Source organism: Gloeophyllum trabeum (assembly GCF_000344685.1).
Source record: "Gloeophyllum trabeum ATCC 11539 unplaced genomic scaffold GLOTRscaffold_00010, whole genome shotgun sequence".
In the NCBI taxonomy this organism is placed as follows: domain Eukaryota; kingdom Fungi; phylum Basidiomycota; class Agaricomycetes; order Gloeophyllales; family Gloeophyllaceae; genus Gloeophyllum; species Gloeophyllum trabeum.
The window spans coordinates 676,558-701,795 of record NW_006920419.1 but is presented as its reverse complement, the minus strand read 5'-3'; the positions used below and the strand labels follow the sequence as shown (position 1 = coordinate 701,795).

General features: G+C 53.1%; 11 protein-coding genes across 11 annotated transcripts; 7 read left to right on the top strand and 4 right to left on the bottom strand.

Moving 5' to 3' along the window:
• Positions 1–543: 543 nt before the first annotated feature.
• GLOTRDRAFT_130935 (uncharacterized protein) lies at positions 544–2,054 on the top strand (the record flags this gene model as incomplete). The annotated part of the gene is made up of 6 exons (XM_007869950.1): positions 544–586; positions 639–844; positions 906–1,184; positions 1,261–1,373; positions 1,425–1,704; positions 1,755–2,054. 6 exons carry the CDS (start codon positions 544–546, stop codon positions 2,052–2,054), a joined length of 1,221 nt encoding a protein of 406 aa, XP_007868141.1.
• Positions 2,055–2,277: 223 nt separating this feature from the next.
• On the bottom strand, positions 2,278–3,659 carry GLOTRDRAFT_130934 (uncharacterized protein; the record flags this gene model as incomplete). Its single annotated transcript, XM_007869949.1, has 3 exons — positions 2,278–2,734; positions 2,802–3,061; positions 3,126–3,659. The coding sequence occupies 3 exons, from the start codon at positions 3,657–3,659 to the stop codon at positions 2,278–2,280; spliced, it is 1,251 nt and encodes a 416-aa protein (XP_007868140.1).
• A 1,150-nt stretch (positions 3,660–4,809) lies between these two features.
• On the bottom strand, positions 4,810–5,434 carry GLOTRDRAFT_94800 (uncharacterized protein; the record flags this gene model as incomplete). The annotated part of the gene is made up of 2 exons (XM_007869712.1): positions 4,810–5,166; positions 5,294–5,434. 2 exons carry the CDS (start codon positions 5,432–5,434, stop codon positions 4,810–4,812), a joined length of 498 nt encoding a protein of 165 aa, XP_007867903.1.
• Positions 5,435–6,478: 1,044 nt separating this feature from the next.
• On the top strand, positions 6,479–8,074 carry GLOTRDRAFT_63180 (glycoside hydrolase). Its single transcript, XM_007869711.1, has 7 exons — positions 6,479–6,694; positions 6,748–6,965; positions 7,031–7,128; positions 7,180–7,263; positions 7,320–7,657; positions 7,707–7,736; positions 7,801–8,074. Exons 1-7 carry the CDS (start codon positions 6,496–6,498, stop codon positions 7,908–7,910), a joined length of 1,077 nt encoding a protein of 358 aa, XP_007867902.1. The 5' UTR covers positions 6,479–6,495; the 3' UTR covers positions 7,911–8,074.
• A 273-nt stretch (positions 8,075–8,347) lies between these two features.
• Positions 8,348–11,072, bottom strand: GLOTRDRAFT_139771 (glycoside hydrolase family 16 protein; the record flags this gene model as incomplete). The annotated part of the gene is made up of 15 exons (XM_007869710.1): positions 8,348–8,428; positions 8,488–8,500; positions 8,554–8,726; positions 8,775–8,885; positions 8,939–9,015; positions 9,066–9,195; positions 9,262–9,324; positions 9,385–9,618; positions 9,679–9,713; positions 9,772–10,000; positions 10,055–10,243; positions 10,296–10,386; positions 10,443–10,636; positions 10,770–10,841; positions 10,902–11,072. The coding sequence occupies 15 exons, from the start codon at positions 11,070–11,072 to the stop codon at positions 8,348–8,350; spliced, it is 1,863 nt and encodes a 620-aa protein (XP_007867901.1).
• A 3,070-nt stretch (positions 11,073–14,142) lies between these two features.
• Positions 14,143–14,863, top strand: GLOTRDRAFT_116976 (uncharacterized protein; the record flags this gene model as incomplete). The annotated part of the gene is made up of 4 exons (XM_007869709.1): positions 14,143–14,252; positions 14,318–14,426; positions 14,483–14,638; positions 14,698–14,863. 3 exons carry the CDS (start codon positions 14,143–14,145, stop codon positions 14,564–14,566), a joined length of 303 nt encoding a protein of 100 aa, XP_007867900.1. The 3' UTR covers positions 14,567–14,638; positions 14,698–14,863.
• Positions 14,864–15,130: 267 nt separating this feature from the next.
• On the top strand, positions 15,131–17,756 carry GLOTRDRAFT_106919 (MFS general substrate transporter; the record flags this gene model as incomplete). Its single annotated transcript, XM_007869708.1, has 18 exons — positions 15,131–15,277; positions 15,299–15,472; positions 15,530–15,665; positions 15,713–15,789; positions 15,840–15,882; positions 15,933–16,017; positions 16,072–16,103; positions 16,160–16,295; positions 16,347–16,364; positions 16,423–16,576; positions 16,625–16,710; positions 16,766–16,834; positions 16,889–17,084; positions 17,141–17,169; positions 17,226–17,312; positions 17,370–17,431; positions 17,492–17,622; positions 17,685–17,756. The coding sequence occupies 18 exons, from the start codon at positions 15,131–15,133 to the stop codon at positions 17,754–17,756; spliced, it is 1,734 nt and encodes a 577-aa protein (XP_007867899.1).
• Positions 17,757–18,749: 993 nt separating this feature from the next.
• On the top strand, positions 18,750–20,440 carry GLOTRDRAFT_78597 (zf-PARP-domain-containing protein). The gene is made up of 7 exons (XM_007869707.1): positions 18,750–18,890; positions 18,964–18,981; positions 19,043–19,109; positions 19,199–19,580; positions 19,635–19,778; positions 19,849–20,079; positions 20,139–20,440. Exons 1-7 carry the CDS (start codon positions 18,815–18,817, stop codon positions 20,250–20,252), a joined length of 1,032 nt encoding a protein of 343 aa, XP_007867898.1. The 5' UTR covers positions 18,750–18,814; the 3' UTR covers positions 20,253–20,440.
• Positions 20,441–20,449: 9 nt separating this feature from the next.
• GLOTRDRAFT_116974 (uncharacterized protein) lies at positions 20,450–21,521 on the bottom strand. The gene is made up of 3 exons (XM_007869706.1): positions 21,200–21,521; positions 21,026–21,150; positions 20,450–20,972 (listed from the first exon to the last, which is right to left on the bottom strand). Exons 1-3 carry the CDS (start codon positions 21,366–21,368, stop codon positions 20,598–20,600), a joined length of 669 nt encoding a protein of 222 aa, XP_007867897.1. The 5' UTR covers positions 21,369–21,521; the 3' UTR covers positions 20,450–20,597.
• A 583-nt stretch (positions 21,522–22,104) lies between these two features.
• Positions 22,105–22,584, top strand: GLOTRDRAFT_14700 (40S ribosomal protein S26; the record flags this gene model as incomplete). The annotated part of the gene is made up of 3 exons (XM_007869487.1): positions 22,105–22,282; positions 22,351–22,416; positions 22,472–22,584. Coding segments are annotated over 3 exons (357 nt in total), but the record flags the coding sequence as incomplete, so codon positions are not given.
• Positions 22,585–23,809: 1,225 nt separating this feature from the next.
• Positions 23,810–25,211, top strand: GLOTRDRAFT_78594 (glycosyl hydrolase 53; the record flags this gene model as incomplete). Its single annotated transcript, XM_007869705.1, has 6 exons — positions 23,810–24,113; positions 24,188–24,263; positions 24,317–24,377; positions 24,425–24,751; positions 24,808–25,041; positions 25,101–25,211. The coding sequence occupies 6 exons, from the start codon at positions 23,810–23,812 to the stop codon at positions 25,167–25,169; spliced, it is 1,071 nt and encodes a 356-aa protein (XP_007867896.1). The 3' UTR covers positions 25,170–25,211.
• Positions 25,212–25,238: the final 27 nt, after the last annotated feature.

The window sequence follows — 25,238 nt, the reverse complement described above, 5'->3', positions numbered from 1 at the left end:
GTCCACTCAATGTTCGATTTCCAACTAGGATCTTGCTATGGTGAACAAATAATGCGGCTTGCAGCACGAGGATCGGGAGGAACGCCAGCTAGATGGTGTGGCCTCCTGTAAGAGAGCATGTGAAGGTGAGCGCATACCAGAGACTGACTATCTACTTGACCATTGGACTGAGCAAATGTGATCTCTCACCGCCTCACTGACTGGTCTTTCTTGACCTGTGGAGTCAACACGAAGATGCCCTTCGCGTAAATATTAATCATGTTTGCGCTCTTTTGAACCGGCGTACCGAGACGCAGGCCCATGTATCTCTCCCCTTTTGTAACATAGAGCCTGCCTCGTCGCCGACGGACATACCTCTGTTATTTTATCTGTATACTAGCCGCGAGACGTACTATGGGTCATCCACCTTGTGCCACAAAAGATTGGCGTCCTATTTGTGGCTCTAGATCTGTCTATAATTGACCCCTATTTGTTCTGTGGCGTGACTTTCTGGCAACGCAGCCCAAGCTCGAAAACCCCGCGTTACATGAGAACTGGCATCTCATGTCTGGTCCATCCGTCCCCGCCAGCGCGGGCAGGCTCATAGGTACGTTCTCCGGTACGTCTGTGGCCGAAGAGTTCTGAGAAGGTATACGTAGACTTTAGCCTTTTCGGCGGGGCAGAGTCCCTCACCGAAGGCAAACCCGCCCGTTCACCGCGGCGCACGGTCGTAGTCGCTCCGAACGAAAAGGACGATGGCGTGTCATACCCAGGACCCCCGCAGGACCCGTCCGACTTTCTGTGGCTGATGACCGAGGAGCCGCACCGGAGCAGGCGGCAGGCAATTATGAAGGCGCACCCTGAGGTCCGTTCCCTATCCTGGTTTAATAGCTGACGTCTGAACTCTGGATTCTGAACTCGGACAGGTCACGAAGCTCATGGGCTACGAGCCCTTGACCAAGTACGTCGTCCTGCTCGTCGTCGCGCTCCAGCTCTCCGTCGCATACGCACTCCGCCGCACGCACCCGCTCTCCCCGCTCTTCCTGTTCGTCGCGTACGCAGTTGGGGGCACGGCAAACCACAACCTCTTCTTGGCCATTCACGAGATCACGCACAACCTCGCGTTCCGCGGCGTCAAGGCGAACAAAGCCCTCGCGGTGTTTGCGAATTTGCCCATCGGTGTGCCGTACGCTGCTGCGTTCAAGGTGCGTCTGCCATTTTCTTTTAATTCTTTTTGGTCAGTGGGAAAGAGGGAGCTGATCAGGTTGGTTTGGCGAGCAGAGGTATCACATAGAGCATCACAAATACCTGGGTGAGGACGGGATCGACACAGACCTCCCCTCGCGCCTCGAACTCCTTTGCCTCAACAACGTCCTCGGCAAGGTCATCTTCACGTACGCTCACCCCTTTCCCATCCTCCTGTCCTCCCCGCTGACCCCCTCCAGGACCTTCCAAATCTTCTTCTACGCCCTCCGCCCCGGCTTCGTGCGCACACAGACCCCCACGCGTTGGCACCTCTACAACCTCCTCACCGAGCTCGCCTTCGACTACGTGCTCGTGCGCACCTGCGGCGCCTACGCGATGTGGTACCTGCTCATGAGCAGCTTCTTCGCGGGGAGCCTGCACCCGCTCGCGGGGCACTTCATCGCGGAGCACTATCTATGGGACGGGCTGGGCCAGGAGACGTACTCGTACTACGGCCCGCTTAATATCTTCGCATACAATGTGCGTCCCCTCCACCTGTGACGCACCCGAGGCTGACCGTAGAGCTCCAGGTTGGCTACCATAATGAGCACCACGACTTCCCCTCGGTGCCCTGGACGCGCCTCCCCGCGCTGCGCGCTCTCGCGCCCGAGTTCTACGACACGCTGCCGAGCCACCCGAGCTGGCCGATGATCATCGTGAATTTCATCAGGGATCGCGAGGTGGGGATGTTTGCAAGGGCGAAGCGGATGCCCAGGGGGACCGCGACGCCGGCGTTGGAGCAGGGCGAGAAAGTTGGGGCTGATCCGGACAGTGAAGGTGAACGAGCCAAGGAGGGGGAGAAGGAAGGCGACGTGGATAGGCAGGAGTAAATGCTCGGTATAGAGATAGATCTGTCGCTTCGAAGCGTCCAGCGACAGTCATGTCTTATACATTCGAGTCCGACGTGTACGAAGTGCCTTTTGTATGAATGCTTAAGGCACTGAAATCTAGCATGCTAGGCAATCATACACTGAAAGGCACTCGGACGTAGTGCTTGAGGCACTTCGCTACGGGCGAGTACCTTATACACTCGAGGTTACTCCGGACGATAATCTATATCCTGGCAAGCGTCTCCTCCAACCTCTTCAGTAAAACGTCATTCTCCTCTTCCGTGCCCACCGTGATCCGCAAACAGCCCTGACACCCCTTCTCGCTCCCGCGGTACCGAACGACCACGCCCGCCTCCTCCGCCAGGGCCTTGTACACCCGCTTCGCGCGCTCGTTGTCCGGCTGCCCGTCCGTGCCCAGCACCCGCACGACCACAAAGTTCGCGTCGTTGCCACCGATGACCTCGCCCAGTCCCAATGTCTTCAAAGCGGGCGAATGGAGGGCGCTGAGGAGGGTCTGGCGCGAGGAGACGAGGGTGTCGACCTTGGCGCGCATGGACCGCAGGGAGGCGGGGGCGAGCGCGAGCGAGGCGAGGTGCGCGGTCGGGCTGGAGATGTTGTACGGCGCTTTGGTGTTCATGAGGATCTGGATGAGTGCGGGGTGCGCGAGGGCGATGCCGAGCCTATCATAGCAGAGTGGTAGGTTAGTGTGAGCGTTCTCGGGGGAGCGGGAGGAACGGAAAGGCGCACCGGATCGCTGCGAGCCCGAAGCTCTTGGACAACGTCTGCACGACGCATAGGTTCGCGAACTCCGTTACTAGTTGGGCGGCACTACTCCCTTCGGGTGCGAAATCGATGTAGGCCTCATCAACGACTACGATGCCCTTAAAAGCGGGGTCTGCAAGGATCGCGCGGATGGAGGCAAGGGAGAGCAGGGTGCCGGTCGGGTTGCCCGGCGAGCAGAGGAAGATAAGCTTGATGCTCGGGTCCGCCGCGACGGCTTTCTTTACCTGTCATAGAAACAAGTCGAGTTAGCAAAAGACAGGCAGAGGAACGATAAAGCAGAGCTCACACCTCGTCCACCCTGACCGAAAACCGCCCCTCCTCACCCCCCTCGCCCTTCTCCCCGCTGAGCTCAAGGTCCACCTCCACGACACCAACGTCGTTCACCTGCGCGCACACCCCGTACATCCCGTACGTCGGCGGCGTGGTCAGGATTTTGTCCTGGCCTGGCCGCGCGCACACGCGCATCAGGAGATCGATGACCTCGTCGCTGCCTACGCCTAGGAAGACGTGGTTCGCACCAGGCAGCCCCCGAAGTAGTGCGATCCGGGACTTGATGTCGTCGTGCGTCGGTGAGGGGTAGCGGTGCAGGTCGAGGGCGAGTGTAGAGTCGATTTCTGCTGTGGTTGCATTTCCGTTGCCCTCCGGAGAGATGGAGTGGCCGAGGGCGTTCTCGTTGGCGTCGAGCAGGATGCCAGAGGAATAATCATCGCGGGCGCAGCGGTAGGGGTGCAGGGCGAGGATGTTGGGCCGGATGACTTGCTCGATGTCAAAGTGCGGCGGGTGGCGCGGGTACAGCGACGGGTCGAGGCCGAGGATGGGCATGGCGGGCGGGCGGGCGGGAGTAAGAGGAGGATGCAGAGTCACAGATAAATTACTTTCGGCCGAGTCATCCAAAGATCCATCGCACAGCATGCGCGCTTAGATAATTCTTGGCCCTGATAATCCCGCCCGGCCCGGTGGCAGTGCAGCAGGTGCTTCGGCCCGATTTGAATCTGTGCGTCGAGCGGGAGGAGAGAATCCGAGGGATAAGACAGGGCCTCTTACGGGCCTCCACCACAGAAGGGAGGGGTGGAAGATGTTACAATAGAGCATCATGCTATTCTTTTATTTGCAGGATTGACCGCTTTCTTCCGCTCGATGCTGCCACCCATCACTATAATTGCGTTAGTCGTGGACTTCAGCACCTCGACGAGGGATCCCAACCCTAGTGCGCATGCGTTGAAGTCCTCCGGGAGGCATAGAAAATGGATAGAATGCCAGGCTTCTGAGCACTGGGTATCCTGGAAACCTGTATTGAACTTGGTATGCTACACTCATCAAGAGTGCGGTCATTCAAGCGGTTCGTATATCGCAATGCGCGCTGTCCCGCATACTGTGACACATGGACAGCTGGAGTAACCCCCCACGAGTGTATCGCTAAGCAAGGATCTCACCTGACCCTGAATGGCCCTGGAAATGTAATATGGCGATAGCTCTTCGCATCGATGCGTGAAAACAGGGTGTCTGCGATTCAACTCGTTAATTCTGTTAGTCCATCAAACGTGGCGTTAATCGTCGGCAGCCGTAGTACGGAGCCTGCTTACGCTACTGGGGGTGGTCGATCAATGTCAGCCAATAGGCGGCGTGACATTGAGCTAGAGACGAAATTTCATGTTGCAAGAGCAGACAATGACGATGGGGTCTGCCAGGACGGCGCATGAGTCCTTGGCCACCCCTGGGGTCTATAATGCCATCCGTACATTCAGTCGGAACACTAGAAGGGTGTAACAAATGCTGGATAGGAGAAGTTACCCATGCGCCCCATAAGTAGGAGCGTGTGTTCGTGACATGCAGAAGAGCTCATTGGCAGTTCAAACAGAGATTATCAGAATATATGCGCCTTCCGTAACGATACCTGCGTAAGTCTTCCGACCATCAGCATAGGCCAACCCCAAGAGCCATTGTCGGGAATCAGTCGGCACCGAGGAGAACCCTATCTTCGCCCTACACCTCCAGCAGGATGCCTAAGTCGACTCAGATAGGCCAGTTGACCCGTGGTAGGCGAGCCTCCGGGAGCCTCGACTTGTCGGCTCAGCTGCACTGCTCTCGGTACCGAACGGTACAGAGAGGAACCCGAAGACATGTCTCCGCACCACTGGGGCACCCCGTCTTGGTGTTGTTTGTCGATGATCACCCGAAGTCCGCAGTAATTCCAGGTTGTCCCGAGCGCACTGTTCCGCGAAAGTTGGCACTTTGCCTGCCCATTCACGATGCCTAGACTTGGTATGGTCTTCGCATGGACGGCCGAGGAAATGGCGCCTCTGCGGATCCATTGAAGTTTAACTGCGTACTACAGCGAACGACGTATCCGAGTGCCAGAAAGACAAGTGAGAGCGACGTCTGCCGTCATCACTGCCAGAATGTTCGAGTCTCTCTAATGTCCCATTCCCTCAATAACACCGTTGCTATTAACATACCTGTATCAAATCCTGGGGAGGTGGTATGACCGGAGAGGCCAAGACGTTCAAGTTGACTTCAAGACCGCGCGCCCGAGGTACTTCCGCAATTGGTAAATGTCGCCGGCATTCGCCGCTTATGTCGAGACTCTGGCCAGCCATGGCAGGAGTATCCACCAACAACATTGAAGGCCACGTCGCCACGATGAAAGAGCTAACTCCAGGCCTCCCAGGGTCCGAATGATCCACGTTGCTCCGGTCTTGATTGCGATTCAGAGCAGTCGCGTCGCGGCCTTTCATACGAGACGCACGGATAGAACAGCAAGATCTCCATAGGGTCAGCATATGCTATCACCATCAGCTACTAGTAGTAGTACCTTGCTGCTGGGCAGGGATAGCTGTTCCATTAGCCAGACCGGATGTACTTGGCTGTGCATGGACGTCATACTCTCAGGTCTATGGAAGACAGCATGCGACTGCAGTTCGGCCTCCGTCTCCAGGGTATCGGAAGTGAATCTGCATGTTTCCCTGCCGGTACACCTGAAGGCTGAGGCTGGCTGATTCTTCTCACATCTTCATTCTACGTTGGTCATAGGATGATTGAAGCCTCATGCGCTCTCGCCTTCTCTGTCACGCTGCAGCTTTCCACAGGATTCGGTTAACTCGAAGTTGAACCCTAAAATAACCTTTTTGATCTGCTTATTCGCCCTCGGGATCGCTCAGGATCATGCAGCAGATTGTTCGGATCACCATGTCAAGAGGGCGTTCAATCGGAGGTACACAAGACACAAATCCTTTAGCCGATGTTCTGAAGAGGTTCCAGCGGACCCCAAAGCACTCGCTCCCCAGGCCTGCTATTTCACCAAGGGTTCCTACTTTTGGCAACAATCCAGGGCAACGCGGTGGTTACGAAGAAGCTGCGCGGATGTTATAGGAACCATGGTTGGCCCCACTGCAGGCGTTCAAGAAACTACAATGACAAATCACGTTACTCGAGGACCAGTGTACGGCGCATCTGCATTGGAAGTCGAGAAACACCCACAACGCTGATTTCGGCGAGTTATCGGGACTACAGCGACGACAAACGACGTCCCCGCCTCATGCAAGAGTTCCCCGTACTTTGGGTCTTTTGCTAAGTCCTGTTCACCGCGAGGATATAAAAGGCGGTCCTCATCCGACCAGGACCGACAACCTCAGTGCACATCACCAGAGGGTCAGGTAACATGTTCAAGGCACTCCTCAGTCTCGCGATCGTCGGCGTCTCCGCCATCTCTGCGCGCGCCGCCGCGCTCTCTCCGAGAGTGACAGGCCCTGCTCCCCTGAAGTTCGCTGGTGTCAACATCGCTGGTTTCGACTTCGGCTGCGGCACCGACGGTACCTGCACTGTCAGCGGCGCGTATCCGCCCTTGACGCAGTACTATGGTGCGTCTTCCACCCATCTTACTTGGACTATGGCAGTCGCTGAGTACGAGCAGGCGCGGACGGTGCGGGCCAGATGCAGCACTTTGTCAACGACGACGGATACAACCTGTTCCGTCTCCCCGTCGGCTGGCAGTACCTGACCAACGGTGTGGTTGGTGGTACCCTCAACTCCACCAACTTCGACAAATACGATGCCCTCGTCCAAGCTTGCTTGAACACGGGTGCCTACTGCATCATCGACATCCACAACTACGCTAGGTGGAACGGAGAGGTAATTGGCCAAATACTCTGGCCCCTTGATAAGAAGTCTTATGAGCTCGCCCCCACCATTTTTAGATCATCGGGCAGGGCGGACCCACCAACGCCCAGTTCGCGGCCCTGTGGTCCTCCCTGGCTACTCAGTACAAGTCTCAGTCCCACGTCATGTTCGGCATGTGAGTCCTGACATCGCGGCACTGTCTTCCGTATCTCAATGCAGTATGTAGCATGAATGAGCCGCATGACCTCCCGAGCATCACCACTTGGGCTGCCACTGTCCAAGCCGCAGTCACTGCCATTCGCAACGCCGGGTGCGTGGCCGAGAATCATCACTTCTGCCGCACATCGCTGATGGCTACGCCTATAGAGCCACCTCTCAGTACATCCTCCTCCCTGGCGACAACTGGACCTCGGCCGCTACGTTCGTCTCCGGAGGGTCCGCTGCGGCGCTCGCCACAGTGACGAACCCCGACGGTAGCACCACCAACCTGATTATGGACGTGCACAAGTACTTGGACTCCGATAACTCCGGCACGAGCAACACCTGCGTCACCAACAACACCGTGGAGGCCTGGGAGCCGCTCTCTGTTTGGCTCCGTGCTAACAACCGTCTCGCGATCAACACTGAGACTGGCGGAGGTAACACTGCTTCCTGTGTCGAGTATCTGTGCCAGCAGGTCGCCTACCAGAAGACCATCGCCGATGGTATGCCCCATCTTCGCGCTTGTGAAAAGACTGGCTAACAACTTCGTAGTCTTCCTCGGCTATGTTGGCTGGGCAGCTGGTGGGTCATATAGTACTCCCTCCTCAGTATGAAAGCCACTGACCCCCCTCCCTGATATTCGTAGGCAACTTCGACACCGGATACGTCCTCTCCGAGACCCCCACCGACAACGGCGGCACGTGGACGGACACCGAGACCGTCTCGTCCTGCTTGGCTCCGATTGCCAACGCATGAAGCAGCGATACGTACAACGTTTCCCCTTCAGTTAGAGGGATATTTCTTGTCTCTGGTAGCATCGGTGAAAACTGGTAGTATGCCTCTTTTGTAAATACAGCGGAGACAGCAAGAAATATTGTTTATACAATGAGTACGTGATGAGCAATCTATTAGTCGAGCTCCTCCGAGTCCCCAGCTTCGCCGTTAGCATGATTCAGCACAATGTAACGTCCAAAGCTTGGCTTCGTCTACTCAATACCATTTAGAGGGCAGTACATTATGGCCTTTCTCCTTAGTGCGACGGTGAGTAGAATAACCATCCTCAATTCAAGCCTGTCTCCGTACATCAAGGAACAAATAAGGTATATATAGCAGTCCGGGCAGGAAATAGTCACGGTCCGTCTAACTCTACAGTCTCATTAATCCAAAAGACAGCGCCGTGGGCCAGATACAACTTAGCATTGGTCGATGAGGCTATTCTTCGGATTGGGCTGCCCGAAGTCACCAGTCCATGTCGTCAGATTGGGATTAGTATACTAGACGAGGAATTGTGCTCAGAAAAGGCTCTCCGCGTCTGCCTAGGTGTAGCACTCACCGCTTCCATGTACCTTAACAATGTTCTGTCAGCACTCAGGACGTGGGAACGGGAATCAGAACTCACTGGTTAATGTAAGCTTGAGTAGGGAAGTCCTGGGGATCGCACCCGATATTGATACTGTCCTTGGGCTGGTAAACGCGTATCCAGTCTATGGTCATATGCACAGGGAATGGTATGTGGTCTACATCGACGACTGGAGTGAAATCAGTTGACATCCCTAAATTTACGATGAGATACTGGGAGGTTCGATCAGTAGTGTCCTGAACAACAGCTGTGAAGCAGACCATCGGTTCCTGCGGCACAGGCCTTGCGGATATATTCACACGACTGTCGGCGGCCATGGCTGCAACTTCCAGAGTGACAGCCAGTTTATCATCCGTTATCCAGCTGATATACTATGGCAGGGAGATCAGGACACATTTTCCTTCCGAAGACTAGAAGTACTTACCGCGTCATCGAATCCAGGCTTGTATTCAAACCCGTATGTAGAGAAACAGCCACCGTTACCCTCATAACATGCCTGGTCTAATAGATGCGTCAAGTCGGGCGCGCTTTCTATGATGCAGATCGCTTACTGGTGATGGTAACGGTTGACGATGCCTGTTGCAATTCACCACCAGTGTAAGTGTTCATGGCGGAGATGGTGGGGTCCTGAATTTGATAAAGGTCCGACGTATTGAAGAACTCATAATTATAATTAAAGGGCTTTCGAGACAAATCATCAGGATCATCGAATCTCCGGTCTGCAATGGAGGGAATGGTGGAACTTACTGCCCACTGGGCTGATTGGGAGACCTGTCCGGACACGGGTCCGCCAGGCGTCAATGAGGAGATCTAGCATGGCAGGTGCACTGAGTGCTGGTGAAACACAATGGAGTGCTTGGGATGACGCACTTGAGCTTCGAACATGTCAATCTCCGGCGCTGATCGCCCGACGTACGTCCCATCTTCATGCACGGGACCGGGGTGACTCTCGCCCTTGCAAGTACATCTTGACAACCTCTGGCCTGGAAGGAACGACAGAGGCTTGGGGTTGTCTGGATCCAATGTATTCGTAGCGTCAGGCACGCCATTTATTGACTGGTTCGCGACGGTCCCGACATCACAAGCGTCGTATGTATACGGCCACTGCACATCAAGAATCAATATTTGTCTGGCCAAGGTGATTGAAATCAGAGGGAATCGCACCATGCCGTCGAGACTGGCTCCATATCCGGCTCGCCCTAGGTATGCAAATGAGGTATGAACATTCCCGCCTTAAGTAACCACACTGATAATCACCCAGATTTCCCATAGCCCAGACAGCAGGCCATAAACCAACCACATTATTGAGTCCGGGTAACGTGACACTGGCTAAGTACATCCCGCCGGTGAAACAGAACTTATTCCAAGTGGACATCATGCCGCTCTGATAATTCAGGTCATGAATTTCTTTCTCGGAGAGCGTGATGACCAAGGAGCCATTGCTAGTGGTGATCGCATCCGGGTCGTACCACTCCATATCGGCGGTCTATGTCCGGTGTAAGGCGGTTGAGGGGGGAACCCATGGAATTATGAGACGTACCTGCCAGTAGTTCAGGTTGACTGCTTCCCAATACGGATCGTCCCCAGGGTAGAAGGACCGGCCTTCTACATTGAATTCGTCGCTAAATACAAGCTGCCATTCGGTCCCGTCTTTGTACGATGTGTGGGTAAGTGCCTCCTGCGGCGTGTCCAGATCAATCAAGCCCCAGTTGCCGTTCATGCTGGGGACCTTGAATAGCGCCGTCAGCTGCGGTAAAACAGTGCGATGTACGGAGATTGACCTGTCCGCTGGCATTTATGCCGCCCAGATTGAATCCTCCGAGATTGCTCAAGCCGTGCTTCGTGAAATATGAAGCTAGGGGATATCCAGCGCTGCGGACACGAAAATTCAGCCTTTCATAGGGTATGACTCTGACATGAAGACATACAAGAGGCCGAGGATCGCAAGTGCCAAGATGACTATACACCCCAGGTTTGCGATGCCTCTGGCGGAGAAGATACTGCCTCCATGATCCACGATTCGATCTCGCCGGGGATCGGGGTTATGCAAGCAGTCATCGTCCTCAGGCTGGTTAGCGAATAGGCTGGATCCCCACATCCTGGGGTCAGGAGCTAAGGAGAACTGTGAAAGTGGATACACAAAGTCAGGTCGGGAATCTCGTCTGGCTGTAGACTGTTTTGACTGGGATATGTCTTGTCATGGACAACCCAGACATTTTGACCACGGACGTCACCCATGTAGGGAATTTCCATACCTTCTCCGATGTGCTGCCTCTCCCAGCGACATGCCCGTTTGTTGCCTGGAGAGCACTATAGGGCGAGTCACTCTGTTTTGTGGTTCTGCTCAGGACATATAGTCAAGACTGGGGTGCTCATTCGTAGCTCACTAAGGACGTATTGCTCTTCTGTGATTGTAGGGAGGCGCTTCCAGTGAAGTACGCAGGCTGCGGATCTCTTGCTGCGGGCGAAGGAACTCTTTTGGGCGATGAACGTAGCAGATTATCCAAAGAGCTGTCAGACCCAGCGGCGTAGACACGCCTTTGAGCAGTGTAAGCCATTGAGTTCACGTTCCGAGCCGTGACTGCAGTGAATGGTAAAGACCGTGGGTTGAGAGAAAGAGCGATGTACTGTACACTGAGCGTTGGCAACGCCAAACAAGAATATACTAGCTGAGAGATAGACGCATCCCAAATAGAATGCACGGTGGCCGAACTCAGCGCCTTCGGCCTGGACCAAAATAGCGCACCCTACGTATGCTATTCATAGGGCACTGCCAGACTATCCGGATACCCCGTCAATTGGAAAATTCTGAACTCACGAGCGTGTGTAGGGACGCACCATTAAACTCGATTTTGATGACTGCTTGCCTATGTCAAATGCGTGAAGTAGAGCCTGCATGGGCTCGCTGGACAGTCGGTGGACATACTTCGACACGGTCGCGCGTAGCTAGTCCGAGAGAACGGGAAATTGCAGGATATTTCGCAGTATTCTCCAAACCGAGGGATAGATGTTAGACCATGATGTGGTGATGATTCAGAAACAGGGTTGACCTGCCGTGTTCCCGAGAACAGCGCCTGCCTGCGGTGCATGTCACTGCATGATGATACAACCCCAACGGGGTGGCGGCACCTGAATCTTGCACTACTCCAATCCACCAGCAATCAAGTTGCTGTAGAATACAGCCTGTTCGAATTGTCGTCTTGCCGATAAGGGATGAAAAGCCGGGGATAAGTAGCGGCGCAAGTATGATTGAAAGTAAGGTAACCAGAAGCTGCAGAAGGCCAAAAGCTTATGACCGCCGGCGTTTGCCGCTACGCCTCGGCATCTGTGCATCCTGTTATCAATGCAGGCCCAATGCAGGCCACTTGCCTGCTGCAAGAAACCCACAAGCAATGCCCAACGAACCGGCTACACGCCAAGCAGGGGATGGGAACAGTCCAAGTGGTAGCGTAACAATTAATCGTCGTTCACATGAAGGTTGGTTTGTCATTCGGAATTGCGTAACTTCGTGAAAGCTGTTTCTCACCGCCCACAGTCGTTGTAGCTTCACAAGGACAGGGAGAAGCACAAGTGCGCATGACTGCTTTGCCCTCCCATGGATTTGCCACCAAAGTGGGCAGAAAATCGGGTGCCATTTCCTCAGAGGCACGCTTGCCTGATAGCTCAGATCAAGGTTCCCGGTTAATGGTCAAACGGCCTGACATGGCGAAGCCCCAGTTTGGCAGCATCTCTAGAAATGCGCCACAGATGCAGGTTAGATCTGCACGAGATACTCACCCTGTCAGGCCTCCTGCCGCTGCCAGTGTTTACTCGAAGAATGTAGCAAAGACTTTCGGGATAACGGGTGTCCCAGCGCCACAGGGACCACTACTACCTCGCCATCCGTTTAAAGCTGCGAAGAAACATACATCGGCGCCTATAATGTCAACAGTGTCGCTTCCAGGCCCTGCCCCGTCCACACACTTAATCAACAGTGCTCGTACGTCACTGCGGATATCTCTCGTGACATCACTGTGATATTACCTATAGCTCGGAAGATGGCTGTGACTGGTCAAGGCGTCTTCTCTGATCGTCCCAACTTTGTTCATCTTGGCCCGCAGCTTGGTCACAATCAGTATTCCAAGAGCGGCCCTCGAACTGCATTCAAGGTGCTTTTGGAAGACCGACAAGCCGGTCTCCATCGAGCCAAGCAACCTGCTGATGACAGTACCTGGGATCTTACTCCGTCGAGAATAACAACTCGCTATGCAGGACCGGCTGGGCGTGGCCGTACCGATGGGCGAAACGAAGTTATAGCCGCTCGTGTTGATCAACCGTCAAGAACGCGAGTGGTCATAGCAGATGATGAGGAAGACGACGACATGGCCGTTCCGCAGGGGATGCCCGTCAAAGCAGCGCGGAAGCTCGTGTCTGAACTGCGAACGGGTGTCAAAGCAGCAAAGAAGCGAACTGCGGTCGATATACACGAATCGGAAGAGGGATCCTCGGGATCAGAGGACGGCTCGGACGGGAACAAAGGTAGACCAATCGTCCGAACTGTGTTCGCTACGAAGGGCAGGTCTGTGAAGACTCCTGATAGTTATGGAGTCCCTAGGGTACGCTCGAGAAGCATAACCCCTCGGGTGGAGACTGCGTTGGGAGCAGCCGATGCACTCAGTTACCAACCGCGCTCCCCACTTTTTGTTGATCGTGACATTTGTAGATCGTCTCCGGACGCTGAAGCTGCTGATTATCCCGACTCGTTGCTAGAAGCACTGGATGCTCTTTCGCTTTCTTCAGGACGTCTGCAGAAACTCAGCAGGCTGCCTTTCCTCCGGCGTAACCTACGCCGCGCGTTCGAGGCTCGGTGTAGACAGCGTGGCGTTGGGCTTCCTGAGGACGCTGGAAAGAACATTCAGGCAGACATTACTATCGAAGTGGTCTATCGACTCCAGCACAATGCTCCTGAGGCTGAAGCGACCGGACATGTGGCTGGTCGCTCACACGAGGAATACAAGGTCGCTATGCGAGGGTACGAATGCCCATTGTGCAATTTACATGGCAAGTTCAGTGCCCTGTACATGCTGAAGAAACATCTAGAGTGGGATCACTCTGAGGTAGAAATTGGATGGGAGTTATCTCCGGATAGGAATCAGGTGAGGACGACTTTCCAACTTCCAACCCCCTCCCTCTCTAACTCCCTCCCATAGCTCACGTTGTCCGTTCCTCGCCTGGATGGCAATGACATTTCCAGGTACAGTTCGGTATTCTGACCTTGTCGCAATCGAACTGAAGTACTTTAGCAGCGATTCTGCTTCTTGGCTGCCTTCTGACACGGAAGCGGAGGAGAAGCCTGTCCTTCCGCTGTCCCCTTCCTTGTCCTCCGTGCCTGACAAGAGTGAAGGTATCTCCTCGGAGCCGTCCTCGGAGCCGCCTCCATCGCACCTGAAGATGAAGCTGCGGCCCAAGTACCAAGCTTCTCGCTCACATACTGCATCCTCTCAAACTCAGTCCGTGGCATCGGCCAATCTGGGCCCTACAGCGCAGCCTCCTTACCTTCCTCACGGAAACATTCAATTTTCTTGCAGACCTGGTGGCCCGCGGTTGTACGACCTGCTCAACACCCTCCCGATGGAGCCGTTCGGCATTATGAGTTGGTTTGTGATCGACAAGGAAGAAGAAATATTCGAACTAGATGATGTTCGCGACGAGGATAAGGTCATGATGGCGTTGTGGGGTCGGTGGATACTCCTGAACAGGTACGCACACAGATCAAGACGGATCGCCATTTTTTATAAACCATATCCCGTCGATTCCGATCTAGGAACAAATTCGTTCGCGATTACTACCGAGGCACGATTGCCTTCGTGGACGAGTATTGGGAAATGATCAAGCTTGCTGCTGGGTGGTCCGCACTGCGCGTCTGGCTTCTGGTATGCGGATCGTGTCGCGATGAGTCTGTTGAGAACCTACATTGACGGAAAAACAGATGTTTGTTGTGAACAGGTTCCTAGACGGTGCGCAAGTTGCAAGGGTTTTGAAGCATTATGAGAAATTAGCTGGTGTGGTCTAAATACATTTGGCGGTCTGTGGCCCATGGCACGCTCATGTCATACCTTGTGGATATGAGCACAATGCACGTCCGGTAGGAGCTCGCTGATTAGGCTATAGCATTTGCTCATCCGACGCTACTGTTCACTTCAGTAAATATCTCACTGAATTGCCGCGGACCTTTATGTATCCGATTTCTAGTCCGGCTATTCTTCGTGCCTGTCATGAAGATCATTCTTGTATGGTCCCTCGTTGCCCAATGACCGTGCAGAGTTACGCTATTGCGAAGAATGGTCTTTTTGCATACAACTAATTGCGCCATTCACTGCTTCCCGGACGCAATGCTGATTGCCTTCTTTGGCCTATGATAACAGCGATAGCTGTCGGTTAGATCAAAGGGAAGGAAGACTGAAGGCGGACCGTGGTCTACAAGCGCAAACCTGGGGTACTATGGTGTGCTCATGCATATCCGCTCTGCATGCGTATCGGCTCCTGTGCCTTGATATGCTCATTTGTTAAATACGACAGGTTACCGGACGATACATTCGGGTTACGGGCTTTTCGGACCTCCTCTACGCTGCATGCAATGACGACCTTTCATCTTGCGGACGACTCGCGACCTCAGTCTGTTACGGTATCTGAGGATCTCGACAAATCTCCGATATACTCGACAGCATCCATTCGGAAGTCTGTATCCCTGGTGTCAGATGAAAAGAGCGTGGTCGACGACTTGGTGGAACCAGAAGACGCGCAGTTCAGATGGATCGACTGGCTACGCCGAAGGAAGGGGCAAGATTTGGATGCCGTTGCGACGAAGCGTTCCGTATTTGACGACCCAATCCTGTGCAAGCACTATTGGCCCAAGCCTGAGTACGAGAATATTCATAGACTTGATATCAAAGCGAGATGGACGTACAGAGAAGAGCAGGTGCGACCGGCGCGGACAGTGATTCAACGGAAACTGCACTAACACGTTTATCATAAGGCTCTCGTTCGTAAGATTGACTGGAGAGTGATGCTTTGGGCAGCCATCAGCTTCTCAGCCTTGAATCTGGATCGGTCCAATATAAATCAGGCCAACTCGGACAACTTCCTCCCCGACCTAGGCTTGACTACGAACGGTATGTCTCACGCTTGAAATCCCCGAAGCAAAACCTGACTTGTGTAGACTTTAATTTGGGGAATTCCGTGTTCCGTCTCTCCTTCCTCTGCGCGGAACTACCTTCGCAACTGATATCCAAACGTGTAAGCAGCTGAGCTCTTCCTGTGCGGGTTACTTTGACCTTTTGCCATAGCTCGGCCCAGACCGCTGGATACCAATGCAAATGACTCTGTGGAGTAAGCTACAATTCGATTCACGTATACATATACCTAAGTACCTTTCCTAGGCGTCGTGACTATGTGTCAATTTTGGCTGACGGGCAGGACAAGCTTCCTGGTAACGCGTGCTCTTCTTGGAGTTCTTCAAGGAGGGTGAGCGATCCCTTTACATGGAAGTATGATGCCGTACTAACCCCTTCTGGCAAGTTTCATACCCGACCTGATATTGTATATGTCGTGTATGTCAAGTGTACTCTGTATATCAAGAACTTCGCTCACATTCGCGTCTTTCTAGACTTCTACACGAAGACGGAACTGCCTATTAGGCTCGCATTGTTCTGGATGTCGTCCAATGCTTGCGCGATTATATCTAGTTTCATCGCTTTCGGCGTGTTGCATATGCGCGGAATACTTGGGAAGGCCGGCTGGAGGTAAGATCAATCATTGCTTCTGTTGACCCCTTGCTGATGTTCACACCCTAGATGGTTATTCCTCATAGAGTGAGTCATCCGGATGGCCGCCTGTTACATGTAGTCTAACGCAGAAGTGGAACGATAGAGGGCTGATTACTTTGATCATCGGTGTCCTGACGTTCTTCATGATGCCTCCGTCTCCCACGCAGACTAAGACGTGGTACCGTCCCAATGGATGGTTCAACGAACGCGAGGAGACGATCTGTGTTACCCGAGTCTTGCGTGATGACCCAACCAAGGTTCGTACTCATGATAATACTATCAAAGATGTGCTCAGTGTTTGTTAGGGTGACATGCATAATCGAGAAGGTCTCACCCTGAAACGCCTTTGGAAAGCTGCCTGCGATTATGATTTGTGGCCGCTGTATATTCTGTTCGTAGGAGATTTCATTTTCCCCATATGTCCGACTAACACTTACATCCTTCAGCGGAGTCATGTTCGGCATTCCGATTGGACCGCCCGGGACCTATTTGACTCTGTCTTTGCGCCACATTGGGTGAGTTGTTCTTCATGCAGCCATTATATTGCATGCTCAATTTGAGTGTTGTAGATTCAACACTTTCACGACCAACCTGTTGACGATTCCATCGCAGGTCCTCGGCATAATCACTATGTTTGCCATTACGCTGGCATCCGAGATTGTCAATGACCGCTCCATTGTTGCAATGATGGAGGATGTCTGGGCATTGCCGTGCCTGGTCGCCTTATATTGCCTCCCCGACAACCCAAACCCATGGGTCTATTTCGTATGTCCCAACGACTACGTTCCCTACGTGACCTGATGAATATTCGAATCTTTCAGGCCATTGCGACTGTGCTGCTCTCATACCCGTATGTAACACATCGCTCTCGTTTAATCGCTCAGATTGACCGACACGGCGGAATAGTTATACACATCCGATTCAGGTCGCCTGGTGCTCGCGTAATGCAGGTGCGGTGGCGAGCCGCACGGTCAACGCATCCTTGTATAATATGTATGTCGTACCAGACCGTTGGCAGATCGCGTATACTAATCCTTGTTGGGTTGACAGGTGTGTCCAAGCGTCTGCAGTCATCTATTCATATATCTATCAAGCAGATGATGCACCACAATGTCGGTCTTGACTACAAACTGTGTTGCCATCTAAGGACTAACATGTCCGGTGGACATCAGATCGCAGAGGCAATCGGACTCTCATAATTATATCCGCAATCAATCTCGGACTTCTGTACCCAGGCACCAAGCTGTACTATCTGTGGAGGAACAGGAGTAGAGACCGCATCTGGAATAAAATGACTTCTGAGGTCCGTACATGACCTGCCGGCATTGTCGTCGCCGTACTAATATTTTCTTTCTTGTCTTACAGGAGAAAGCACACTATCTTGCGACTACGACGGATGTCGGAAACCGCAGACTCGATTTCAGGTTTGCCCATTAAGATTGGAGGCGCTTTGATGTGGTTACTCGAGGCAGGACGGCCTGAGCGCTCGAAAGATAGAGTTATGCGCTCCAGTGGAAGCGGATATGTATCACGGACGAAACGACAGATCCCTTTAAATCCTAGTAGAAGCCCCACGATAGTAATTCGGCGTCTTAGAAAGAGAAAGGGGAATTGTTCATGGGGCCGCCGGCGAACTGGAACGCGAATACATGTATGACATATGCATAGTATATTGCTACGATTTGCAATGGATTATGATCTCAATGTTCCTGGTAGAATGTAAGGGTATAGAACTGCGTAACCGCGTTACAGATCCCTGTCATAGATCGTGAGCAGAAAATATCCAATATAATTAAAGTTCTGGGAATATTCGGACTCGAGGAACTATAATGAAAACGCGGTAACAACTGATTAATCCACCGTAAAGACGCATACGGACATTGAAGCCCAACCCTAAGGTTGACCTTTGACTCAACCGTGATATTGACGGAGCCAGCTGCAGCAGGTATTTATACTCTCAGATACTTAGCCTGAGGTTTCCCGCCCCGGACGAGACAAAGTGCATTCTCTGAAGCATCGGCCCTTGGGTCACAGACTATATTGCATGTCCTCCTATGTAATACTTGGCCATGGGCGTACGAAGTATACTCAGTTCATGCCAAGGTAGATGATTCTCCGGAGGACAAACCTTAACCTTGTCAAATTGGCTCAAGTTGGAGTCGTTGGGCACGGGTACGAAATACTACGAATAAAACATCTACTGTAAATCCCTGTTCCAACCATAAGCAACAAAAGCCATGTTGTATCTTGGTACTAGTGCTGGCACGTGTCTAGAAATGGTCCGGCTAATATGCACCTGCTAGATGGTTTATATGGAGAGCATTTATCGATGGGCCACAATCAGGACCTAAGCGGACTTGGAATTTTAGCGCTATTCTAAGTCCGCAACGCGTCGCGAACTTAAACACGCGCCCACAATTCCCCTTCCTTGTTCTTGTCACTGTCCCTCTACCTCGCCTACTACTCCGTAAACTTGTTTGACTCCAACGAAAGACATGTCAGATACCGAGGGAAACAAGAAAACGGGCTATAGATTGGAGTATGCCGGCTCAAACAGAGCGAAGTGCAAAGGTGCGACAGTGTGGCTTGTTCAAACCGCGCGTCTGTGGCTACACGTACTAACATCATGTTCCACTTCCCTCAGGTCCCAAACCATGCAGCGGTGTGTTGTACTTACATCTATCGACCAGAGGGTCGATCACTGAGCTGTGGGAAACGCGTAGGCTCCACGATCGCGAAGGGCAGCTTGCGGTTCGGGACAGTTGTCGATTTCAGAGGAAATACCTCCTTGTGCGTCACATATTGTCTTCCCTGATCTCAATAATTCTTATCGACATTACTGTTCCATCTTTGGTCCATGGTGTACGCTGTCCACACAGTGCCTGGCGTCACTGGGGATGCGTCACACCCAAAATATTAGCCAATATCAAAAACCAATTCGAGTCCGCGGACGATCTCGACGGGTTTGAAGACCTGAAAGAGGAGGATCAAGAGCGCGTCCGTGAGGCCTACGAAACAGGCAAAGTCCGTGATGACGATATCCCCGAGACCGCCAGGAAACCAGCCGGTGAGGATGATGAAGAGGAAGAGGAGAAGAAGCCGGCAGCCAAGCGCGGGCGGAAGAAGAAGGAAGAAGCTAAGGGAGAGGATGGTGATGAGGCAGACTCTAAGCCCAAGCGGGGGAGGAAGAAGAAGGACGAGGGCGAGACTGCGGCGGAGGAGAAGCCGAAAGCTTCGCGGGCGAGAAAGGCTGCTCCGAAGGTGTGTCTCTATATTTGTATCTTCCTTCAGTTCAACTACTGACACTGCCTGCAGAAGGCTGAGCCGGAGACAGATGAGGGTGCGACGGCGGAAGAAGGGACTGAGGAGGAGAAACCCAAGAGGAAACGAGCGCCTACTACCAGGAAGACAGAGGCTGCCGCAACAGCAAAGAAGCCTCGGGCCTCTAGGAAAAAGAAGGTCCGTTTATCTCCGTGTCTCGTTTCTTGTCTAGCTGTGCTGGACGTTGATCTCGACTATCTATTTGCAGGAGGCATCTCCACCTGCTTCGGACGTGGAGGACTTCACCAAAGCCATGGATGATGTGCCCTCTGATCTTGAGGATAAGGAAGCAGAAGAGGAAGAGGAAAAGACGAAGAAGCGGAAACGCGCTGCGCCTGCCGCTAAGAAAGCGCCTGCTAAGTCCCGCAGCAAGAAACAAGCGGACGAGACCGCGGATGAGCAGGGAGAGGACGAAAGCGAAGGAAACAAGAAGAAGGCCGTGAGTCCTTATCCAAAGTAATATTTGCAAGGAGTTGTTGACCGATGGTCTCTGGTCAGCGCACGACCAAGGCCAGTGGGTCTAAGCCCGCGTCGAAGGCGAAGCCCGCATCAACCAAGTCGCGGGCTAAGAAAAGTAAGGTTGTCGTAGAGGATGACGATGATGAGGAGTAAAAGGGCGATTTCGTTACTCCAGCCTGCTTTTGTGGTGTCGGCGTAGTGTTGATGACTATTTCTTTTGCTCTGTAACTGTTATCGTAGGCCGGTCTCTCGTGATCGTATAACTGGTAGGGTACCTGTAGTGTATTTGATGACAATCCATCTCCATCTATTTATCAGACATGCAGCTGTCTTGATTCCGCCGCAAGGTTCACGCAGCTCGTAAATGTACCTAGTATAACCCGAAGGAATTAAAGATACAGAGTGGTAATTACTAGTGCTACAATCCGACGTTTGTACATCATAATTACCGACTGAGAGAAGGTGGCATAAAATTGGGGCGGGCCCGAGAGACCAGCACTACAAGGCGGTTGCGTTAGGTCGAGGCGTGAGAGTGATGGTGATTCCGCTACTGGAAGCGCCACTGTCGTCCCCAGCGAGTCTCGTCCCCGACGACGGTGCCGACGACGTGTGTTCGTGAATGATAGTCGTCACAGCGCTCCCTCCCGCAGTTAAGCTCGATAACAGCGCCGCGGCGTCACTTGGAGCGATGGTTTGCGTTTCGCGAGCCAGCGTGGTGGGTGAACCTGGAATCAATGTGATCGTTCGTATTACGACGGTCCCGGCGTTGGAGCTCCCCGCCCTCGAGGAAGTGTCTGTACCATTTAGGATGTCTTGAGCGAGCGTCGAATTGAGTATTGACTGGGCGTTCTTTACGCTTGTGCAAGTCACGAACTGGCGAGAAGATCAGACAAGGAAAGACAGAGTCTTGGTGAAGTACAACGTACCGTTCCATTATCCCTTACAGACGGTAGAGCGAAACATCGCTGCGAGCGCGGGCATGCCTCGGTGGCCCATGCACCGTTCACCGCACACTCAGCTAGCGCACCAGAAATACACGCGACTTGGCCACCTGGTATTTCAGAATCAGCACAGGTGAGTATTCATGATCAGACACATACTAGTGCACGCATCGAGAAGAGTGAGGGTCCGGAACTCATCATTCAAACGCTGAGCCTCTTGGACATTCCGCTGGATGGTGGCAGCATCGAGGCTTGAAGTCGGCGCGGCCGATACCACAGTGCAAGCCAGAGACACAAAGCCATAGACAATTGCAGTAATCGCAAGCATAATGGTAATGGTATGCAGTGGACACACGAAACAAAACCTGTTATACGCTTTCTAAATGCGAACCGTCCGACGAAAGGTAAAGAGCACCAGGCTCAGAAGATGCTGCGGCTTTGCAGAAGCTATTCCAAAGGACCAGGGCACCGTCGGAGTCTCGTACATTTATAGTCTCCAAGCACAGCGACGAAACAATGAAGGGGACGGATGTGGCTCAAAGCGAGAACAAAAGCGCTCGCCAGACAGAGGACTGGGAGGGTTCTCATACATTTCCGTTTTCGGAAACATTATGGGAAACTTGACTGGAAACGACAGACCTAACTGCGGGAGGAGCGAGGGTGGGAGGTGGGATATGAGTAGAGCAAGTGAAAAAGATGGTTACCCATGACCCATATAGCCAGTAGATAAACGGTTACAAGTCGGTCAGCTTGGAAGCAAGCCACTTCAGCCACATCGAGGCCTTCCATTCCGGGAGATTTCGTGAGAAACTGTCTGGAAATAGCCGGTAGTACAACAAGTGGCCTGGTGTATCGCCAACGCCGGCTTCCCCATTGTCCTGAAGACTATCGACATAGCCCAACATGGTGAGTTTCCATAGACATTCGTTGTAGCAGTCGCCTGTGGTCTCTGGGGATGCTCGGAGTGCTGGGAATGTGCCGGATGCGAAGTGGTTTCGGATGGATTGGAGCCTCATGCGTCGGATGACCTTCCATGATACGACACTGACCACTACGATTTGCAGACCAAAAAGAGAAGAAATAATGGCCGCAACAAGAAGGGCCGTGGTCACGTTGGGTTCATGCGCTGCTCCAACTGCTCGCGAGCCGTCCCCAAGGACAAGGCCATCAAGCGATTCACCGTGAGGAACATGGTTGAGAGTGCCGCCGTTCGGGATATCAGCGACGCGAGCGTCTACCCTGGTGCGTTTCTCTTGTAATCCTCACAGGGGTGATGTGAAACTGACCTTTGTGTTTTCTCCGTGGTGCAGAATACGTTGTCCCCAAGTTGTACCTAAAAATCGCATACTGCGTCTCGTGCGCCATCCATTCGCACGGTAGGTTCATCTTGCATAAACCTGCAGAAAAGCCAGTCATCCATTGCTCGCACAGTCGTCCGTGTCCGCTCGCGCGAGGGCCGCCGTAACCGTGCCCCCCCTCCCCGTGTCCGATGGAAGGATGGCAAGAAGGTGAACCCTGCCGTGGTGGCTGCTGAGGAGGCTAAGGCCGCGGCCAAGGCTGCATGAGTTCTGTATGATTCTCCGTATGTTTCCTCCGACGTTATGAGATTTGTATCATTGCTCTCGAATGCATGCCTTTCCTCCGCTGTTACGCCTCGTTGGGTGATCAACAATGAATGCCAGACGCAATCCACAGGCACTTCTACGTTCACCATCATTATTGATACTACAGTGTGGAACCCTTCTATCGGGTTTGCCGACTTGGTCTGCCTTACACATTTCCTGCTCAGCTATGTCCCTGCAATTGAGGCCGACCGTGATGAGGAAGAAAACGCGTTCACAAGTGTGGCTCTTTCAGTCTCTGGGTCGTGCTGGATATTACTTGTAACGTCTTCGCTAGCCGGAACCCCGCGCTTCTCCGGACTTTTCCAATGGAATAACTCTGGTCAATAACTCAGTTACCGAATCAACCGCGTCTCTGTCCAGTGGCCAAGGAAGAGCCTATGAGACTTCGCGCAGCTCCTTCAGGGCATCAAGGATGTCCTACCACATCGGCGACAGCACGAAGACACGCTCGCTCCTCTGTCAACTGCACCTTTTCAAGAAGCATTTCTCCACAGCAGCAAAGTTTAAGGAAGGGAAAGCTGAATGTGAAATGCGCTCTATCCGTCAGGAATCTTCAGCCGTATACTGCGGTGAGTCCATAAAATATATCATTTGGAGGTCATGCTATATTCGTGAGCGTCGCAGGGATGTTCCATAGGCAGGGTCAAGTGGACAGGTGCGATGCGAATGCCACGGGACGGCACAATGTTGACGCCCGCTCGCGGTGCATCACGTTATTCACGTTTGGCGAGAACCTCATAAGCGTCGCCCAGGACGATGTCAGAAGTTCTATGTTCATGTCATTCAACGGCCATATAGTCACCAGCACAAAGACCGCCTTCAAATTCGCAGTACACTCGGAGCCGAAGGCAGCCAGTGGTGTGCATACCTTAATGACTGGGAGAGGCGAAAGGCACAAAGGAAAAACCTCTGGTATATGGTAATGGTGTGCAGTTCGAACCGGACCTCTTCTTTGAGGTCCAGAGGTGCGGAGATTTTGGGAAATGACCGGACCGAGCCGGACCGGGACAACACTATGAGGAAGACACATTCTCTCATGTCCAGCGTATGAACGCAGATGCGTGGCAGCGAGTGCAGGCAAAATCGTCCATAGAAATAGGCCAAGATGCTGCACGACCCGTGAGTATGCCTCAGCTCGGACCAGATGGTGACTTTTACGCGCTGCTTAGGTTTCCTAGCCTCCCTCGCCGCAGTGGGCGTGCATGGACTCGCATACCACTGCGCAGATTTTTCTTCCCTGTTGGTGAACGAAGCTGCGGGTATCACGTACACAGACAATGGCGTCCCGGAGCGCTTTGACACTATCCTTGCCAACCATGGGGCTAACCTTGCGAGGATCCGAGTATGGACGGCCGGTGACTACAACCTGTCCGCCGCTCTAGCGGTCGCCAAGCGGGCTCAGGGTGTCGGGATGCAGCTGTTAGTGGATCTGCACTATAGTGATAGCTGTGAGTGTTTGATGCTGACCCAGCGATTGCGTACTCGGGCACTTATCTTACCGTATTCTAACGTTTCGTCATAGGGGCTGACCCGGGAAAGCAATACATTCCTTCAAGCTGGCCTACTGACTTGGCTGGGTTACTCCCAACAATATACAAGTGAGTATTGCCCCTATAGCTCGGACGGCAATATGAACCAGCTTTACGGTCAGCTATACGAGGGACCTGGTCATGGCATTCAATGCTCAGGGAACCCCCATCACATTCTTACAGGTCTGTCTGACCGATAGTATTTAAAGGGGATGCTGAAACACCTTTAGATTGGCAATGAAATCAACAGCGGTATCCTATGGCCAGTGGGTGAGATCTCGCAGACGGGCTACGGGCCCCTCTCACAGCTCCTTCACTCGGGAGTCATGGGCGCTCGTGCTGGCTCCTCCACACTGAAGACTATGATCCACCTCGCTAACGGCTGGGACCTACCTGAGCTGACCAGTTGGTACCAAGGGGTCCTGAGTGTTGAGGGAGGCCTCACGCTGGCCGACGTGGATACCATGGGTTTCTCGTTTTACCCCTTCTATGGCACTGGGGCGACATTGAGTGCATTGCAGACGAGCATGATGAATATTACACAGACCTATCGCAAGGTAGGCCGATCATTGAATTGCCCGGTTTCATCATTATCAACTGTCGACCTGCGTAGAACTTTATGATAGTGGAGACGGACTGGCCGGCGGTATGCTCAGGCGTCGCGCTCAGTGAGCCTTCGATTCCTGCTTCTGTGCCCGGCCAGGAGACATGGGTGGAGGATATCAGGAACACGCTGCAAAACGTGGTGATCGATGACGGGGAGAACGGGATGGGCGTGGTAGCACTCGGTATTTGTTACTGGGAGCCTGGATGGATCGGCAACGCTGCTCTGGGATCCGGCTGTCAGGTGAGCGTTGTCTGTACCGATCGGATGTCAAAGCGAGGTGCATTAATCACCTAGCGTAGGATAATCTGCTCGTGGACTCAGCGGGAGCTACAAGACCTTCTATCAGCATGTTCTCTCTTGATATGTAGGGGATTATGTACATTTTTTCCATCGCATTTCATGGATCACGGGAGTATATGGCACACAAGGTGCTCAAA

What these genes read in the sequence shown, in the direction of transcription:
- GLOTRDRAFT_63180 (XM_007869711.1), top strand. Translation starts at nt 6,496, where the DNA reads ATGTTCAAGGCACTCCTCAGTCTCGCGATCGTCGGCGTCTCCGCCATC. An exon ending in ACTGCCATTCGCAACGCCGG is followed by an intron (nt 7,264 to 7,319) that starts GTGCGTGGCCGA and finishes CTACGCCTATAG; the next exon opens with AGCCACCTCTCAGTACATCC. An exon ending in CTATGTTGGCTGGGCAGCTG is followed by an intron (nt 7,737 to 7,800) that starts GTGGGTCATATA and finishes TGATATTCGTAG; the next exon opens with GCAACTTCGACACCGGATAC.
- GLOTRDRAFT_116974 (XM_007869706.1), bottom strand. Translation starts at nt 21,368, where the DNA reads ATGCTTGCGATTACTGCAATTGTCTATGGCTTTGTGTCTCTGGCTTGC. An exon ending in TCTTCTCGATGCGTGCACTA is followed by an intron (nt 21,151 to 21,199) that starts GTATGTGTCTGA and finishes CTGAAATACCAG; the next exon opens with GTGGCCAAGTCGCGTGTATT. An exon ending in CTGTAAGGGATAATGGAACG is followed by an intron (nt 20,973 to 21,025) that starts GTACGTTGTACT and finishes TCTTCTCGCCAG; the next exon opens with TTCGTGACTTGCACAAGCGT.
- GLOTRDRAFT_78597 (XM_007869707.1), top strand. Translation starts at nt 18,815, where the DNA reads ATGTCAGATACCGAGGGAAACAAGAAAACGGGCTATAGATTGGAGTAT. An exon ending in CGAGAAAGGCTGCTCCGAAG is followed by an intron (nt 19,581 to 19,634) that starts GTGTGTCTCTAT and finishes CACTGCCTGCAG; the next exon opens with AAGGCTGAGCCGGAGACAGA. An exon ending in GGGCCTCTAGGAAAAAGAAG is followed by an intron (nt 19,779 to 19,848) that starts GTCCGTTTATCT and finishes ATCTATTTGCAG; the next exon opens with GAGGCATCTCCACCTGCTTC.